General features: G+C 40.3%; 1 protein-coding gene across 1 annotated transcript in view; it reads left to right on the top strand.

Annotated features, from left to right (window-relative positions):
• Positions 1-21037, top strand: part of agbl1 (AGBL carboxypeptidase 1) — a 124990-nt gene that overhangs the window by 42573 nt on the left and 61380 nt on the right. The window contains exons 11-14 of the mRNA XM_083916667.1: positions 8176-8292; positions 14968-15136; positions 17380-17470; positions 18475-18741. Coding sequence (XP_083772793.1) covers positions 8176-8292; positions 14968-15136; positions 17380-17470; positions 18475-18741 — 644 coding nt within the window. The remainder of the gene's footprint in view (positions 1-8175; positions 8293-14967; positions 15137-17379; positions 17471-18474; positions 18742-21037) is intronic.

Raw genomic sequence — 21037 nt, 5'->3', positions numbered from 1 at the left:
AAAGAAACCCTGGGTGTTCAGCGTGCTTCATAGCAAACCCTTTTGGTGAGTAAATGCATGTGTGTATGTGTTTGTCCTTAAGTAGTACAGAAATCTTTTCCATTTCAAATAATATTTCAAAACCCTCCTGCCCTTCTTACACCTAGCAAGCGGGTTATGACAGTCTTTGACTGATGGTGCCTGAGCTGACTTCCATTGTTGAACAAGCAGTCTCCTACCCAGCATGATAGCAGTCTGAATCCATTCTATGTAAATAGAGGAAATTGTATCCTTCAGGGTGCATGGTTTCCCCAACAGGAATAAGCAAATGCAAAAGTGAACTTCCTGACCAATAATTTTCTGGATACAGTTGTGAACTAAAGACCAAGACATGAGTATTGACTCATGTCTTGGTCTTTAGTTCACAACTGTTAAGTTTTTTGAGCACTTCCAGCACCTGGAATCACTTTTAACCTTAACCCTTTACAGTCTAGAGGGCGTCCAATACATTTTGTTAGTAAACATAAACTGATTCGGAATATGACGTTCTATTTAATGCTGGAAACAGCGACCGGAAGGGGATTTTTATATTCATACAAAATATGACGGTTAAAGTCAGGCATCAAAATGACTTGGTTAGGGTTAAGAAAAAAAGTACTCGAACACTGTACCCCCGGGTAAAAGTCCTTTGTTTTGAGACCAATCCACCATCAACCTTCCTCAGAACTTGGAGATCAGTGGTCTTATACTACAGCACCTCATTTTAATACGTGGAATATATACAAAATAAACACGTAGAATACACACAAAATGCTCAACATTCACTTCTAGTAATAAATACGTGAAACACACATGAGATAAATATGTGGAATACACACAAAAATTTGTGCATTACTTTTGCACAAGAACAGCCCTTATTATGTGACATGCATTTTATATTACATATGATATTGGTCAAATCTTTTTCTATAAATGCTATTCCGAAATCTGTTCCCCACACAGTTTTCAAGGAACTATTACTGCTATATTTCTGCAACAACATTGAGTCGTGAAGTGAAACTTCATGGCAAAGATAGAAATAATAAAAGAGGGAGTTAGGTGGAGTTTTCATTTTTTTAATGCCTAAACTAAACTGTCACCTTTTGTTTTCTAAACTGAACCATTGAGGTTACGTAAGTACCCATTTCACAGTGTTAAATAGAATGTCATACTGTATTTCTTAAAATACAGTATCCTACGAATTGTTGTGCATACGTTTTCGTAAGATATCATACAAACCTGTTGATGAGAATATGTATAGGGATATGGAGAGGAAATATGGCAGCTGAAATGAAGTTGGAAGTGGAGCAGAGTGTGAGAGCACAAGAGAGATTGATGGAACAAGGAGGTAAGGAATGGGAAGAAAACTCAAAGGAAGTATGAGGTAAAAGTCAGAGAAAAGGCAGTAGCAGGATATGTACGGGTACATGCCTGCAAGCTTTTGTTAAAATGTACTGTTTTTAGTGAAAGATGTAATACCCGTGTAAATAGTGTAGATCTATATAGATCCTGTAGATCCTCTTTAACTATGTGATTTTAAGATAGCTTACCTACAAAACCATTGAGGTAACCATGAAATTCATTAAATTAGAAGGTAGAAGTGTGTTTTGCTTCCTCCATCAGGAATCAATTTAGCTGCTGCTTTATTTAATGAGTCTGTGGAATAACAAACTGAAAAACAAAACTGTCAGTTCCTGGATAGATGGATATAACTAATTTACAACGAGAGGTCAAAAACTAAAGTTAATTTGAGATTTAGCTAAAGCTAGCTGTGGCTTTCTCACAAGCTAGCTCTCACTTAATACAGCTTCTTCCTTATTACTCTTCGCTGATATCCTGATTTTGTCCACAAGACAGAAGAAATTAATCATTTTAATAGTCCAGGTGTCGCCAACCCACCATTTGCGCTCCATCTGTCAATGTGGAAACTTCAAGTTAGTGCTAATTGAAATCGATCTCTTTGCACCTGCTCATCAAACTCGGGGAGAAGCTAGAATGGAGTCGCAGAAGAGTCACAACCTAACGCGAGCACAAGCAAGAGGGGGCGTGGCCAGATCCAGAATTTCTTAATAAGGGAGAGTTGTACTTCCTTCTCTGGGTTTTTGTGGGAAAACCAGGTTAAACAAAATATAAATTCTAGCATATACTATATTGTAGATTAGCTGTTACATACTTTAAATATCACAGGGATAACTGTGAGAAAAGACATGAAAGGTGATTTTTGCTTGAAAAAGGTTAATTACCACTGTTCCAGTCCGTCTGCTCAGCAGTGACTGGATTTGCTGGGGTTGTACCACTGCTCTGTTTTTTTGACCTCTTGCAAGGTACCCACGGCAGCTGTAAAAAATATACTAAACCTGATTCCCCTTAAAGATGTTTGGTTTCACATCGTGCCACCTTTTTCATCACCTCTGAATGCGCAGGCTGCTGTAAAAAACAAACCACAACAACATACATTTCATTATTGATTCTGGTCAGTATCAGCAGACTGATCGGTGTATTTCACAATACATGGAATTATATATGTATTTATAAACCTGCTAATGTTAAAATTACACTTTGTGGTTTAGAAGAAATTACGTGCTAATCTACTCCCCAAGGGTCATTGGAAAGTGTTTGAAAAAAGGGAAGGCACTTTCTTGGCAGGTGATTGGATGAACCATCTATCTTTTAGCTTATTTTAATGAAGAAAAACTCTCTAGTTCTGATATAACTGATGCTATCGCAGCATCTAACCTCTTTAGGAGCCGCCATTGTTTTGAGTGAACAGTAGCTGCTCACTGGAGGCTGACTGGCACAAAAGACAAAAAAACTGAGAGAATAAAACAGTCAAAACAGTAAAATAAGATAAAAAGAATAGAAATAGATAAAAAGTTATAATCCATAAGATTTTCATGTATTTAATTGTCTGCTAAGTTACTATCTATCAAAGAGTGAGTTAAAATGGTGATTGATCATATGACCCACTAATAAAAGCAGTTGCCTTTTTGCTGAGTATTCCAATCTGCGTGTCTGTGTCCTTTCAATACCCAAATGCACCGCCATGTTAGTGACGTCGCTGATGGCAGATTGGCTCAGCAGTTGCAAGATGCAGTAGTTTCATGTAATGAGTGCATGTTTTAGAGAAAAACAGCAAAAGTGAGAACAGTGTAAAGTTGTGTGTGCCTTTGAGAGCTTTTATTCACTCTTGAGTCATCAAATTGTCACTCAGTAGGCTGCCAGAGTGACTAACAATAACATGATGCCAACAGGAGAGAGTGCAGGATATTTATGGAGTGAAGTGCATGTGTGGAAGGAGCGTTTCTTCCTCTGATTAGGTAAACACTGCTCAGTGGACACACAGTGACTCAGTCACTGACTAATGCTGCGTTCCCAGTGTGGCAGTATGTGGTAAACAGGAAAAGACAGATGTTCTTTGTTTTCAACAGGGGATTGACAATAAGTGGCTAAGTGCCACCCATGACGCCCACAGATACAGCTTGTCAGAAAAAGTTCCACTTGTGTTCCACCATCTTGGTGAAGTAACATGGATGCATCTACAAAGTTGTTTATTCTCACAGCTTGGAGCAAAAATCTAAAAGCAGCTGTATTTAGTTCTGAGGGAAAAGAGGTCGTTAGTTTACTCTCAATGGTTAACTAGTGCTTATGTCCTGGATTATATTAATAATTCCTTCAAAAACACATAACTTCACAACTTTGACCACATAGTTTTAAACAGGTGACCTATTTTTTATATAAGAGATATGAAATGTAAAATACATGCTTGGTCCCAATTGGACACACCTGGTTAAATAAAGGATAAAAAAGAGTTATCAAAAAAATAACGTTTTATATTGGTAATAACTGTATGTTGCTCATGCTACCCCTCCTGAGTAGACCCACATGAAGCCTATTTCTTCATTATCGTGGAGCATTGGAGCCGTCATGCGCCAGTACTCTTCCATAGTTCAAAATAGCTTGATTAAAACTGAAAACAAGATAATAATTATTGTTATTTGTAGATAGGTTAAGAGTAATGAGGTGATTAGATGAGGAAAAAAGAATTATGGATAGGAAGATAGGCAGAGTGGCCAGGAGGAGGTGAAGAGAGCATGATGAGAAGAGCAAGTGGCAGAGATAGTTTTTTCAGTCCAGGTCAACTAAACTGAGACAGATTTTCTATTGATAGAAGGAATTTACTATAATCTGATGTTGCCTGGTTCCAGATCCCTGAATCGCTTGAACATTCATTCAATTTTCTCTGGTAATTTAGAGCAGTGTTTTTCAACCTTTTTTGAGCCAAGGTACATTTTTTTCATTGAAAAAATCACGAGGCACACCACCAGCCAAACATGTTAAAAAATGATACTCTGTAGCCTATATTAACAATATAGTCATTCTCATCAAAGTGTCTTGAATAGGAATCAAATAAACACAAAGAATAAAGGACTTTATCATCACTTATATTTCTTCTTTCAAATAAAAAGTGCACTTAACATGTCCACTTTAAACAACAACAATGTGGTTTTAAAGGTAGTAGAAAACGTCAAAGTGTTTTGCAAACTCTAATTCTGTCCAAAATCATAAATTACCAGGAATACAGAAATATAGTGCTTATTATGACAGAAGCAATAATATTTGGGAAAGATTTCACTGTTCTAAACTGAGAAATATGAAGAGTTACATGTACAAAATGTCAATCTCAGTGTATTTTACTCACTCAGTGTGAAACCTGTGCCTGTTTGGATGAACAAAGAGCTGATATCCTGGCAGGAATTGAAGAAAGACACACACGAAGCTCTTCCTCAACAGCTCTCAGTCGCTCTCTGTTTTTAGTTTTGATGGCAGTCAGGCTTGAGAAGCTCACCTCACTAATATGTCGTGGAAAATGGGAGCAATGTCACAATAGCTTTGTTTGCCAGAATGGGGAACTCCTTGGCAGCAGTCAACCAAAAACTGTCCAAAGGTAGATCAGCAAAGCTTAGCTTCAGACCACGATTTTGTCTCAGTTCAGTTAGTTCCTCCTGCTCCTGCAAAGTCATGTCCTTTCCAAAAACTGCTGAGCTGTATGGCTCCCTAACCCAGTCAAGGCTATCAGTGTAGGCTGAAGAGAAATAAAATGACATCTTCTCCTTGAGAGTTTTCAGATGTTTACTAATGATCTCACACAGTGCAGCAGTGTGAACATCTTGCCATTTCTTGGTGAGTGGAAACATTTCAAGGTTGCCACTTTCCACATGTTGTTGCCAGAGGTGCACCTTTGAACGGAAGCCATTTATTTTATCCGTACTTGTGAGCAGGTTTTAATTCCGGCCTTGCATTCGTGTGTTCAGTTCATTCAGATGATGAAAAATATCCGCCAGATATGCCAGCCTTGCACACCATTCATCACTTGCAAGCAGTTTTGCGTAATCGGAACCCTCATTTGTAAGAAACACATTGGGCCTCATTTATCAAACTTGCGTGGAAACGGGTGCAGATCTGAGCGCAGAATTGGTCGTAGGAAAGGACCCACGTGTGATTTATGAAACATTCGTATCTGACCAATCTCAGCGTACGAATGAGCGGGCATGATAAATGCGGTGGCTGAATTCGATCGTCTTTAACATGTTACGCTCCTAAATAATCCTGGTTCGGAGGCCTCGCCCACGGAGAGGAAGAACGCAGGTTGGAAAAGAAACTTTTCCGACACAGAGATCGGCATCCTGACATCCGAGATGGAGCAAAATAAAGCTGAGCTTTTTGCCAGTCTTAAGAGTAGAATAAAAGGGGCCCATAAAACGCTGTATAAGAATAACGGAGGAAGTCAAACCGAGGCAGCGCTTCACTGAGACCCGTGTGCGCCTGTGCGCACTGTTGGACAGGCGTGCCGTATTCAGCACCCCTGCCGTGAAATGCACCCCCTCGCATTATAGCTGATATTCTGGATCAGAAGGCTGTTGTTTCCACCTATAGGAGTAGTTTATTTACTACTCTACCGCACAACACCGGCGCTACCGGCGGGTTATTAGGTATTCCGTAAGAGGATACCTTTGTCATCTAAAAGAACCATTCCAAGATGTTAATCATCTGATACCTTGTTTGATTTAATGCAATTTATCGAGGGTAGCCACGAACCGAGATGACTTTGGCTCTGCAGTGCGTCTTGCTGCAGCCGCGCGCCAACACATGCATTCATTCATTCAATGTCGGGGTCGCGGGGGGCTGGAGCCGAGCTGTTTTGAAATATTAGAGCGTGATCACACTATCCTTTTGGCCGCGGCCAAAACCGGTTTTTCAGCTAAAGTCTAGTACCTTTAAGTAGTGTGAGCGCACCCGCTCCGCGCTCAACTGGGGCCAGCTGGCCCTCCACGTTTTAAGAATCCGTTTTGATCTGTTCTTAATATGCGACTGCTTATGCTTAATAACAGCTGAGGTTTGTTCATTATTTTCAGACAGGTTTTGCTGTGCTGCACCGCAAATGCACAGGCTGAAATGTGCATACACGATCTCAGACCAGACGTGAGATTTGATCGTAGCTCCCGCTCACGTCCAAATTGATAAATGCCGACGTTCGCCAGGAAATGGTCGTACGCACATTTTTCCGCCGTACGTTCGTTTGATAAATGAGGCCCCTTGAGTTCCTCCAGCAGCTCATACACACGGGCCAGCACCTTGCCGCGCGACAACCATCGGACCTCCGTGTGCAACAACAAGGCTTTATGCTCCGCTCCCATTTCCTCACACAAAGACGCAAATATGCGGCTTTTCACAGGTCGTGTCTTTACAAAGTTTACCATGCCCACAACATCATCCAACACAGGGGCTAGTTCTGCTGGTAAAGTTTTGTTTTCAAAATTTTTTTTTAGACCAATTAGGTGAAATTGGATAATTTCCCACGGCACACCTGACGATCTCTCACGGCACACTAGTGTGCCGCGGCACAGTGGTTGAAAAACACTGATTTAGAGGTCTGCTCCCCTTTTCAACAGCTCTTTAAATGAATAGTTTATTTTGAAGTGTGGTTGTATACTATACTAGCACGCCCCCAGTATGTGCAATACCCCTAGCTGTTTAATACTTTAATACTTTAGCACTTAAGCACTTAGCAATAAAACTTGTAGTATGCAGAGTCTGGTTGAAAATTAGAACAGGGCGGCACCTGTAGGAAGTCGATCCACGTCGTCCATCAGCTATACAGCCGATGGTACCGACACCAAAGCTGTGCGATGCACTGATGTGGACGGGGCAGTAGTCTAAACGTATTAACAGGGTTCGTACGGTTACTTGAAATCCTTGAAAATGCTTGAAATTGTTGTTTGAAAAGTGCTGGAATTATGGATTAAGTACTTGAAAATGCTTGAAATTGTAGCCGCACTTATTTCACAACAAATAGCTATAGAATAGAAATTAAATTAAATTTCATATCTTTCTGGTATTAAAAACTGCAATTCCAGTTGTTTATAGCGTAATACCACAGGTGTGACATGCTGATAAAGCTTGAAAATGGACTTTGCATGTGCTTTTTTGTTTTGGAATATTTCTTTGGCCTTTTCATGCCTTTATTGGATAGGACAGCTTGAAGAATGACAGGAAACAGGAGTGTGGGGGGGGGGGGGGGGGGGGGGGTATGCAGCAAAGGACTGCAGGTGGGAATGGAACCCGGGCCGCTGCGTAAAGGACTTCTAGCCTCGGTACATGGGACGCCTGCTCTAACCACAGACCACCCCTCGAATGTCTGTTAACGTGATTAAAAATAAGCTAAATAATCATTTTAAATATACATGTATGTATTTGTAGAAATATGTAATGTAACGTGCTGGAAAACCTTGATAATGGACCTTGAAAGGGCTTGAAAAGTGCTTGAATTCGACTTGGAAAAAGGTGTACGAACCCTGTATTAAGTCACCTAAAATAATCAATATAATTTTAAGTGTACGATATTTTCAGAATATTTTCAAGTATTTACCTTGCTGTCACAAAGCACTTTTTGATGGAGAACTGAAGCCGTTATCTGTGCTCTCTTCAAAGCCACCAGACTCCGTTGACAAGTATTTTACCTTGCAGAACACAGGGGTTTCTGATCTACCATTGATTTGATCATTGAGTCTGTGTCATAGTGTGACTTTGGTGAATCTGAACTAACCAGAACTAACCCTTGGATACACCAACTAATCAATCATGTTTCTCTTTATCCAGGATGAAGATTTGGAGACTGACCTGAACAAACTTCGTCTTCGTCCTGACCCAGACAGACCCAAAGAGCTGCTGCTCCAGTACAGCTGCCTCTGTCCTGAACTCTCACATGACTTCCAGGTACACATGTTTGTGTGTGTGTGTGTGTGTTTTGTATTTGTATTAGCCCAGTGATTTACATAGATATGATGGTACAAAATGTAAAATAAGTCACTGTTTTGGCACACTTAAATAACAAATATGACTTTAGACCTATCTGACCCTGATGCCTGATATCTGCAGTAGAACATTGTCCAGCTGGTCTGGGATCACTTTATGAGAAATATTATAATGGAGTAATAACTGCATGTGACTTAGATTTATGATAACAAACCAAATACAGTTCATGAGCTCCTGGATGAGCATTTGCAGGAATGATGACACTAATGGACCCTCATGGATTTGGAGCCAATGACACCTTTTCTTTCATCACAGTATTCCAGATGAATACTTTAGATCAGAGCTCACTATACACCACTTAAGAGAAAGGTGCTTGAAAATGGAATACTGGAATGAGAGCAGAGGCAGAGCTACTGGGTTGGGTAAGGTCAGCTGTCAGCCTAGTAACGATAGATGAAAAGTTATGTCTGGTTGGACATTTTCAAGAGCGTGATAGACCCACAGAGATATGAACAATAGAGATTCTCCCATAGAAAGATAAACTGGGCATGGTGTGAGAGAGATGCTGATGGAGTTTTTCTTGCTGTTCCTGATTGTAACAGTTGCTCAAAGACTTCCTGGAAGGAAATATGACATATAGAGCAGCATTTATACGTACATATTTGACTGGTATTGGGCTGCATAACTGTGCCCTACTTTAAGAGTGTCACTGCTCATTTAGTACATGTGTGAAAGGGGATTTAGGTAGTTAGTGTTGTGATTCCAATCAACGTGTAATGTACAGAGTGTTGAGGTGACAGGGTTTTTGACAGTTGGGCCATTCGCCCTCACCACTTTCATGAAAGGGGCTCCATTGGGAATCAGTGCTAACGTTAAAGGCACTGTACTGGAGAACAGTAATATAGCAACTATGTATAGATATAGTGGAGTATGGTGTCCTGAGCAGAGAAAGAAGTCACTTCCCCTCTATGGGGTTTTAAACTAATTGGGATGAGAGCCCTGTGGAGGCAGTCCCAGCCCACTTTCCTTTCAGTATTTCAACGACAGCACCTTTAACCAGATAGGCTAAATATAAAAATCTAAATACAAATCGTGAGTGGTTGATTGGTGGGGGAAACAAACATTGGAACATTGGTAGTGTGTACATTATGAAAATGACTTTGATTCAATATGCTTTATTGGCATGAATATAACAAGGACAATATCACATAATGACATTAAGAAGAAAAAGAAAAGGAACAATTCATAAAAATCAGTAAAACCTGGATATTTACTCTGTGATAGTGCCGTCATTGAAGCTCAGACGTTGTTTCTACAGATATGTTCAAAGGGTTTTATCCTGGTCAAAATGTGTGTGTATATTTCTTCTTATAACATTTCATAAACATTTTAGTTCAACATTAACATTTAAAATGATCTGTGTGTATGTTTTTCGTGAAAGCCATTCCTGTCCTATGTAAAAAGCACATGTGGATGTGTTTGTGTGGATGTGTGTTTGACACCAGAGACTGCAGTTCATGCCCTGTCTCCTAACAACAGTCTGTTAACCACAACGGCTCCTTAAACCTTAGCAAGTAGCTCGCCAAAATAAAGCAGCCTTTGAACATCGAGGTGGCAGGTTAGAAACACTCAGATCGGACTTGAATTATGATTATGATTATGAGCATCACTGTGGATAGTACAATAAAAAAAACACAGAGAGAATGTTGAAACAGAGGGCTCTGCTTCGTATGAAATATGCAGATTACTATCATGACTTACATGGCTGTTACTGCAGGACATGACTGATTAGAGAGAGAGAGAGAATGTGCATGCACGCTAATTTCAAACATGGTCAAGATCATCTTGACTTCCATGGCTATTAGCAGAGGTAGACATGACTAATTATATAGAGAGAGGGTATATCTCTTGTCCTGAGGAGATGAACATTGTGTGAACACACCTTACCAAACATAGTAGAGGTAAAGTCAACACTAAGACATTGTGCAGTGTTAAAATACTGCGCCAGTAATAATACAATTATGTAATATGCTGAAATGTTGCTTAATTAGAACTCCTTCTTCTGACACTTCAAGTATATTGTGTACTTTTACTTAGTTTTCACCACTGAGTAGCGCAAAGATAGCAGTGCTCAGTGGAGTGACCCCCCACTACTGAAGTAACATCTCGTCTTCTTTTTACTTAAAATATTATGGTCTAAACCAGGGGTAAACCTTTTTGATTAAGCTATGAGTTCTACATCAGACCAGAGGTCAGAAACAATGCTTCAATGCACCTAAAAAACTACACTAAAAATAACTTTATAGTAAATTCAGCACTGTGGTTGAAAATATATCTGAAAGTTATTAACCTGTTGTTTTTGCTTTTTCTTGTGTTATTAAGTCACAACCCGGACAAAACTGAATGGCACCAGTGTTTGTCTTGAAGGACATTGGATGTTTCCGTGATCAACTTTTCCTTGAGAACAATATCTTGCTGATTGCACTAGTGACAATGTTCACACAACTGAGAGTGACAATGATGATGTAGACATGGTAATGGTCACAAGGCTTCATGTGATTGGCAACACACCATGTTCAGATAATATACAAATACATAATGTTATCTGTGACACATTAACTTTTGGTCCAGGTTTTAACTTTTGGTCCAGGTCTGGAGCTTCGTCTCGACTTTGAGAATCTCAGGTCTAGACCAATGATTTCACTTTTGTTTTTGGTAGTTTTAAGAATTATACTTCTATTTGGGAGAATATTAAGAGAAATATGTTTTGGTCTGTGTTTGCTGGATTGTAACATGACTTAATGCCTGAGCACTACTCTGATAACTGATAAAGACAAAGAATAAATAGCGTGACAGGCCTATCTTGATTTCTGTGTGTGTGTGTGTGTGTGTGTGTGTGTGTGTGTGTGTGTGTGTGTGTGTGTGTGTGTGTGTGTGTGTGTGTGTGTGTGTGTGTGTGTGTGTGTGTGTGTGTGTGTGAAAAAAGACAGAAATAGATTATGTCAGAGGCAGATGGGAGATGATGAATGATTGTCTCAGTCCATGATAATGTTTCATGTCATAAAACACAGGATACCATCTGACTTGGCTCATGATAAATGTGCTAATATCTGACTAATAGGAAGCACATTGTTCAGGATAATATGCCAGAATATATTATGTGGATTATACAGTGAAAGTTTCTGACCATGACATGTGCCTTCATGCAAGTACAGCTGAAGGTTGATGGGAAATAGGGGAGAGAGAGGGGTCAACATGCATCAAAGGGCTGCAGGTCTGGGTCAAACCTGCGCTGCTTATAGAGCTTATATCTAGATTCATTGTTATGAAACCTATTTGCTGTTAATTCAGCTGACAGCTGATATTATCTCCATCATGTGCAAAGCATGATTGTACCCCTGTCTGCCTACAAAGCACAGATAATGAATAGCACATTAAAATGGCAACAGGGCCTCAGTCAGAACGTCTGATCCTGAAACATCGCCAGAATCTGGGCATCACACTAAAAGATAGATCCCTTTGTCAACTGGTTAATTGTAGAAATTTTCATGCTGATAAAATATTAAAAGACCCCCCTGTTCGCCTGTAATCTTTCCCTTGCTCTTTCTCATCTGTGTTTGTGTACTTTGGTAACACATTTAAGAGGCACTAAACCTTTGTGGAGAAAGGCAGGCTACCTGTGCATGACTCATGCAACAATTTAATTTGCACCTGAGAGAAAATGTTAGTAGTTAGGAGTTCTGTGGGACAGTGGAGATCAAAATTAGAGAACAAAGTATTGATTTTTTATTTATTCTGAGATACTATTATTTTTTATTGTTCATAATTTGATAGCATGTTTTATTAAAATAACCAAGGCACTTCAACAAAAACTCCACTCTACTGTACAGTTCTCATACAGGTCTATTGCCTCTCTAACTGTTTCCCACATAAGAGCCATCTCACTTGACAGCAGCATGTGAATGGATGTGGCTCTGGAGGTAGAACGGGTCACCCACTAATCAGAAGAAGCATCCCCAGTTCCTCAAGTCTAGCCTGACTCTCGCCAGATGAATTTAAGTCTGCCTTGCGAAATTCATCAAATTGCTCCTAAAGTCTTTCTGAGCACATGGCGACCTTGCATTGTAGCCTCTGCAATCGGTGTATGAATGTGTGTGTATGGGTAAAGTGCTAGTGTTAAAGCAATTGGAAGAATAGAAAGACGCTAGTCTATTTACCATATAAACATAGATTCTATAAATGTGAAAATATGATCAATGATCATTAACACTTCATTTCTCATGAGTTACTATGAGAGCAAAGTTAACTACCAGGGGACCCAATTAGCTGAAAATCAATGGCTGCCTCACATAATAAGAGAATAACTCCAAAAGACAAAGAGCAATATCTGTGGTTCTCGTGGTTCTCCTCCTGCTTTTTATTTTTGAAACAATGTCACTGGGTTTTTGGCTCTGAGACATGAGCTTCTCTTTTTAAAAGGGGCTGTGTGCTGATGATCTCATTCCAACATGTGAAATATTTATATTAATATTGATATTAATAACATGCTCCAACATACATGTGCAGCCCGACCGTCTATCACAACAAACAACAGAGAAACTCAAATTACAACAAACCCAGAGGGAGAGTGACTTCATTCTCTGCTCAGGACACCATTACTCCACTACATCTTTACATAGAAAATAGCTGTTTGGTGCTATAATAATGTTCTGAAGTACAGTGCCTTTATTGCAGCAAATTCTTTGACTTCATGATCTTGACCCTCACACCCTCACTAGAAAACACCTTTTCACATGGTTTTCTGTCATGCTGATATGAAAGCTATAGTAATGAAAAAGTTTTAGACACGCTGGATCTTTTATAGGCTTGATAACATAATGATTGCTGAGATCTGTGAGAGTCTAACAGAGAAGCTCAGACAGCTTGTAATCAAGTTGACATTCACATTACAGCTATTTACTTTATAGACGGTCATAAAAGCTTTGAGTACATGTCGAGAGGCAGAGTGCAGGCCTGAAGCGTGAGTGAACAAAGCAGCTGCTCAGGGCCCTGCAGTTACCAAGGGGCAAATCACACATGTAGTAAAGTCTGCTCTTATTTCAATGACAGCATCTCTTTCTGTTAAAAACCATCATCTTGTATGGTATACTACTTTTCATTACTCCACTTCGCTAATGTCAGTAACCCTAACAGCTATCAGTCTGTCCTCATTCACTGTTTGTACATATACGTACGAAAAGTAATGCATTGCAATTTGTATGTAACCCATGTATTTATTACTGTATAAATTACGTGTGGAGCAAAGAAAAAAAATCAGGTGGTGTAGTTTATGAGTCAAACACTTGCATAGGGAGGAGGGTCAGGGTGGTGGATAGATCTCAAAACACAGGACTTTCATCTGGGGGAACTTTTTTTTTGTGTCCCTTAAGTTCTAAACCACTAAACCAAACCACAACCTCTTTTAATCTTAACAAAATAATTTTGGTGCATAAACTTAATCGTCACTTTGTGTTACCTAAACATAACTGCCATGGTCACGTACTAGTCGCCTCTGCACTGTGCTTAATAGACTGTCATATTTCATAACATATCATATGAACCAATTTCACAGTGTTACATAGAACGTCATATTCTGTTGAAAAAGTGTTTTGCATAGATGACATACAAACCCATTGTTGAGAATACGTTGCAGGTATTAAGTGGCCATGCAGTTTAGTTAATCAGACTTTGGGCAAAGCATCAGTGCTTTCCAGAGGTATGGAGTCATTAGCAATAACTTCAAGTCTGATGTCTTGTGACCTCACTTGGATTTCAGCCTTTGGACTTTTGACATCCTTCACAAGCCCAAAGATTAAAATGTTCCTTATCAAAAAAAGTGCAGAAAATCCTCCTCATTATCGTGATACATTTTATTTGACTCTATCTGACATGTGCAGGCCAAGGACCAACCACAGCTACTTCCTGGTTGATCCAATACAATTAGGGGCATGGCCTCTTGAGTGACAGCTAGCCGCTGGCCTTCACTTCACCTCGGAGGCTAGTTGTCTGGATTAGCATGCTCACTCCGTCATCTCCACCTGGACTGCGGTCATTCGTGTGGTGGTGTTACCATACGTGACAAGATGGTTTTGCTCTTCGATTGACTGATACAAATAGCATCTGTGGGTTGTGAACAATATCACTGTTGTGTTTTCATGTGAATTTGTAGAACAAGAGTTTTGCATCCTATGCTGGACACCTGACAAGTCAAAACATATGTTAAACAGAAAGTTGAGATGAACTGCTACCTTTTGCTTTTTATATAACACATAACCACCCACTCAATAGAATTGTCACTTATCTATTCATTTAGATATTATTTTGTAAATATTTTGTAACATTTCCTCAGCATTTGTAGTTCTCTTGACAGAAAGAGATGTTGTTGTCTTGTGTTCAGTGTGTGGAGTTGATGTCTGTTGGGATGAACATTAGTATCCATGCTGCTTCTGCAGACATGATGACACAACTGTTGGGACTGTTCACATGTCTGTTCTACAAAATTAACCATGAGGCATGAAGCTGGTGTTTTGGCAGAAATTAAGACACGTTAGCCTTTGAGCATATTACATGACTGTAAACAACATCTGTGTCTCACAGGAGCTGGACTTGAGTTCCGAGCCAGAGGAGAGTTCAACAGCATCATCTTCATCAGATGAGGAAGCCGTGCTGGTCAACGGTTTCCCTTTTAACTCCTCTACAAGGGGCAGGAGTACTGCCAGCAGTAACTCGTCTCACTCAGACTCAGAAGCAGAGGGACACACATCAGGTCCGAACCAGGTTACTTAGGCCTGTAGTTACACTGAGACTAAAACACTCCAATACAAAAAAGGTAATGGCATCACTTCTTCAATATAATGAAGCGAATCATCATCAAATAAAGGTCTCTCCATCAATATCACATCTTTTAAGAGCCAAACAAGTCCTTTGTTGCTGGCTCAACAGGGGCACAAAACATCTTAAGGCTAATAGTAGGTCCTAACTTGCTAAATTTGGAAGGTAAAAATAAGGGGAGTTTCACTCTTAATTTTAGGACTCCTAACTGTTTAAGAAAAATGTAATTCACAAAGCATTTTAGCGCTAAAAGTAGCTCCTAAATCTATAAAGCGACTTAGGAGTCCTCGGGGATTCCTTAGTCACTTAGGGCGCACGCACACTGTCCATTCGTACCATGCACCGTGCTTTAGGGCGATTGCCCCCCCTCCCTCTTCCCCCGCGGCCCAGGCCCGCATGTACTCACAGTACTTGAAATAATCCGGGCCTCGGCTCAATTGCTTCTTGATTATACCTCATCGCCCCTCGGAGATTTAGTTTTGTCTGACTGTTTTTGAACATTCCATCCGACCAAATCTGAAGTAAAAACTCCACCTCCGCATCAAACCACCGCGAACCGTTTGGCAGCAGCTTTTTAAATGTCCGTCGCGGGGAATAGTCGCATATAAATACACATCAAGACAAGGGATGCAAGTGATCGAGTAATTACTTAATCGATAGTTGTTTCATCTTATCGATCGATTATCAATTAATTGATAAGCGGCAAATTCTTCTGAGATGCTAAATTTCCCTCTGAATAGGTTAACTGTATAGACCAGAGCAGCTGCTGGTCTTTCAAGGAGGGGAAACTCATTTTTCCATTTTTCTAAAAGGGCCCTGTGACTGACTGCTGCAAGACTGATTTGCTTGTGTTCCCACGTGTGCGTCAAGTACGTCTGGCGTCAAGTGCGCCCTCACTTGGACTGGCGGGGAATTACAGGTTCAAAACGCAATTAATTGCAATTAATTTATTTTAATCGAGTAATTTCTTATCAACAATTAATCGATAATCGTGTGCACGCTCGTGCCCATACATACAGTCCATGCTTTACTAAAGCCCACCTCTCTCAACCCGCGGCCGGCAAGCGTGCCGTGCCTGGGCGCGGAATAGTTGTACTCACACTAGTCAAACGAACTAGACTTTAGCCGTGAAGTGGGCTCGGGCACAGTACGAATGGACAGTGTGAGTGTGTCCTCAGAGTAAATCAGGAACAAACTAATATGGCTGCTGCAGTCAACATTTTAGAGATTAAATGATAGTGAGCTTTTAAAAAGGTATCACCTTAATGGAGATGGCATTATGAATGTGGTAGAGTTTGTCAGGGAGGTCATCACATCACCAACCAATAAAAAACACCCAATATCACCGGAGATTGAAGTTGTTACAACTCTCCGCTCTTTGGCCACTGGAAAAATGCAGCGAGGTCAACCGAGCCTCATGTCTTAGCCAAGAAGTGCCTCCCACTCCTTAGTAAAAGTTTGTCTCAGAGGCTTTGAGAATAGGTTTGAAGAAATTACTCTTATCTAAAAACCTGTAGTTTTCCATAGGAGTACTCTTAAAGCTAAGATAAAATGTTTTTTTGTAAATACGTCCCCTAATGTACAGTGCTCTCACGTGTCAGTTGTAAGGACCCCTTCTGCTGTCTATTTTGCAAAGGCATCATTGGCTTAGCACCGCCCCCAAGACGACTGTGATTAGTTTTGAAGAAAAACAAACAAGCCAGAGCAATTTTTTCCCCCTATCCCAGAATGTTAAGCTGATGTAGCCAGACCATACTCCACAGGGCTGTGGGATTAGGCCTGCCAGACTGCTGCTGACATTTTACCATTTTACTTATTGAAAGATGCATTCATTGACTTTTGGGGGATAGCTGAACGATATGATATGTACCTGAGCAGATAGTATATAGTGGCTACTTCAATGCTTTGTTAGGGAAAGCCAGTAAATAAAGACCAGGAAAACAAACAGAATGAACCAGAGGAAGCAAGAAATTGCTGCTTTTGATTCCCAAAATTGGGCAGTGAAAAGTTGGTAATAATTCATTGTGCATTTGCCACAATGAGCCTCTCCTTTCACATTTCAGATATTTGAATCATTGTTAATGTAAAGTATGACTAGTTCTGCAAAGTGGGTAGCAAAAATAGCTTTCAGACAACAAGTGCACATTCGAATCTGCTATTTACTTTCTCTGTCTCCAGCTGTTGCCCTGTTGGAGGCCCGTGATTTCCACAGTCACAGCAGCATCCTCAGCACCAGCCCCGGCTTAAGAAGCATGGTCAGAGAGGGAGGGTATGCTGGCACACTCAATTTCCTATGCATAATTCTTTGGACAATGTATTTGTCAAGCTGTGATAATGATGAGGAGGTAATAATGTAATTTGCAGGCACAAAAGAAATAATGTGTATCTGAAAGAGTTCGAGGATACGGCACTAATTCAGTTCCTTTAAAAAAAACATTGACAGCACCATTTACATATTATCTTTGTATAATTTAAGAAATCATTCAGAACATCACTTTATACCTTTGGTCTTAATAATGGTTGTTAGTATCTGTTCTGCTTTCAGTTCATTTGTTTTAGTGATGAAGCTCAGTTGTAGTTATTTTGCCTTTGGGCACTTTTTGAAATGCCAGTGGAACAGAAACAAAGTTGGTTAAATTAACTGAAAATGAAGTGAAGTAAAAACCTTGAGTTTTACAGATTGGCTTCCACTGACATACAGCTGTTTTAGTCTTGACAATAGACATAGTATAAGTGATGGATGTAGTCTCTGTGACGTCACCCATAGGTTTCTGAGGCGCCATAATGAAGGTCAAAGTCAACTCCTCCTCCCGACTAATGAAGTGAATAAAGGCTGGTTCAAAGCTCCAAGCTAGCGAAGGCTAACAAGCTAGGCTTAGAAGCTAGCTAGACTATTTTTGTTCTGGGAGGAAAGCCGAGCCTGGAGACAGAGTTACTTAATGTATCATTTACAATTCAGCCTACAATTGGAGTCCGGCAGAAGCGGCAGTGCTGGGTCTAACCTGAGTTGGGTCTGACCCTAGTGCTGCGATTTGCACCTGAACTTGAGTTGCTACTGTAGATAACTGAAGGTCTCCCCCGGTCAGTAACCACAAATAGAATCTAATTATGTGGGAAACACTACACATACTGTACATGTACATACTAACAAACACTTGGAAGGAAATCAATCCGCAATGAGATAACGATAACAGTTTAACCACTCTCTTTTTTGCATCTTTCTGTTTTCCTTTGATTTATAATCCTGTCCTTAATACTGTTTTCTTCTTCTAGGGGAGAAGCCCCCCCTGGTCAGAGCCGGGATGAGCAGGATGATGAGGAGGCGGATGTAGAAGAATCCCACCATCGTACCATGATAGACAGGTTATTGGAGAGACATGGAGCCTGTATCCTCCACCATGAACCCAAGCTGTATCGTGCTGCAGCTGCCAAAACCAAATCTATTCCAGGGTTCAACATCCTGGCTTTCCCGGATTTCTGGGGACACCTCCCACCATCAGGAAATGAAACCATGGCCCCACGCAAACCCAAAATACAGAGGTACTCCATGCTCATGACAACACTTAACTGATGTTAATATACCATGCAATATACCATTGTTATGGGTTTAAGAATGGTATATTGCAGCTTTTGTCGTGTTAAAGCTATACTAGATTTTTAAGTTACTATCTATCAAAGAGCGAGTTAAAACAATGGTGACTGATCATATGACCCAATAATGAAAGCATGTGTTGCCTTTTTGAGAGTATTCCCATCTCTGTGTCTGTGGTGACATTCCTGGGCTAGATGTAAATAAGCCGCCATGTTAGTGATGCTGCTGACAGTGGTTGGTCTGACTGTTGAGTTCACTTCGGGAACTTCCAACCTCTGAGTCAGGCTTGTAGTAAGGACATAACTGTAATAGGAACGTGTGTGTGTGTGTGTGTGTGTGTGTGTGTATGGATTTAAGAGGGTAACATATAGGGGAAGGACTGGAAGTAGAGAGGTGCATGTGTTTCAATAAAGTTTACAAAACAGCAAAAAAAAGTCAACACATACATAGTGACCATGAATGTGACAAGATGGAGGGCTCTAAAAGAACAGGCTCACCTGAAAATAAATCTTACCGCCAAAGAGGCAGCAGTACCATGAAACACGCAGGTGGCCCCTCAAACCTTGCTAGTAATTTGAGAAACTGGCATGATTGCTGATGAAAAAGTTACAGGCAGAAGCCGCCAATCTGAGGCCAGCAACTCAAAGTGTTTGCAGCTAATGTTACTTTCAACGTCAATAGATGAATTCCTGAGGCGCTTCATTTAAGAACATGTGCCCATATTGCATTGTTGAAAATGCCATTTAGATGAATGAAACTGTGCTGTGAAGCAAGGTGATAAATAGCAAGCTGGCAGCATTTCCTCAAAATGTTTTTTCCATTGTATCACTTCCTGTGTTTACTCTTGTTGGTGGGGTAGCATAATTTTCTATGGCATTTCTGAGTCAATAACAAATTGCAGCGGAATCAAATAGTATCAGATTGGCTTTAAATTACACTGTAGGGTTGGGTCAGGTTTTATAACAAGCACAAAAAGCATTAGTTAAAGGGTAATTTCTGTATTTTTCAATCTGGAACCTATTTATCCATGTATTTCTGTGTTAAGTGGCTAATGGCAACAACTTTTTTTTAAGAAATAGATCCAGTATTGAGTGTGAGCACTGAAGCCTCTGCACTGTGAACCACGCTGCATTGTAATCAAACGAAGCACCTGCGCACAGACAATGTACGTCCACTAAATGTGTTTGTTTTTGCCACTGACAGATTGTTTTGATAAGTGTCTGACTGAATTATGGAAAGATTTGGAAAGAAGTCTTCTGAAATCTCGTTCTGAAATCTTCAGAGAGGGACAGTATTGTGAAGTGTAGCTTTGTGTTATTGAAATTATTTTTTATTATAATAATGGTTTGTTTTTGAGAATTTCTGAATTGTGCCAAATATATGGGGAGCTACACTTCATATAGCTTTAATAGACTAACATTAGCTGTAATGACAATTTCTCTCAGTTTTGTTCCATTGTCCTGATACGGTTAACTTGTTGTAAAGTATATGGTGTGGGTAGATGATGTAGTTGATGTTGAGACGCAGGTAGCAGATTCTGTGACTCTTTTCGTCGTGGTGTGTTGCTTCTCCATTGCTTGTCTGCTGAGAACTGTTTAGCTCCTACCTGTGTCACCGCTTCCTGTCATCTGCGCCCCTATTCATACCACCCTGTGCTACCAATGACCGAAAATAGACAAAATATTAAAATTCAACCGGGAACATAAAATAGCTCCTACATTACCTATGGACAGGTAGAAGCTGTGGCTAGTTGTGATAACTGGATCCCAATAACTCCAGATAAATTGCACCTTACAGACCATCAGGTCAGTTTGACTTGGGCACGACTGTCAGACAAAGAGAAGAAGACATCCTACCAAAGATTTTCATCACAAAAGAATTCTGTTGCAAGAGTGGAGACACTTGCTGCAGACAGAGCGGAGATAGGCTAATGCTTTTAGCTAAAGTTACTGTGTTGACCTGCATCAGTAGCTACACATCAAAGCATGGCAGGATAACAGCAACTTCTCCATCTTTCCATAATGTAGTCAGACACTTAGAATAATCTGAGCCTGTCGGTGGGACAGCTGAGTGGGAAGAGAGATGAGTCCAACAACAAACTCACTTAGAGAAAAAACAAAAACTGATGGAACTGATGGAGCTCCCCGTCGACATCCGGACAGCAGAAAGTCTACATAATCTTCAGCCGCAGGCTAAAAACGCATCTCTTTCAACTGCATCTTGGCTAAGAAGATGATAGCTTTA

Source organism: Echiichthys vipera, assembly GCF_963691815.1.
Source record: "Echiichthys vipera genome assembly, chromosome: 7".
Classification (NCBI taxonomy): domain Eukaryota; kingdom Metazoa; phylum Chordata; class Actinopteri; order Perciformes; family Trachinidae; genus Echiichthys; species Echiichthys vipera.
This window is presented reverse-complemented; position numbering and strand designations above follow the sequence as displayed.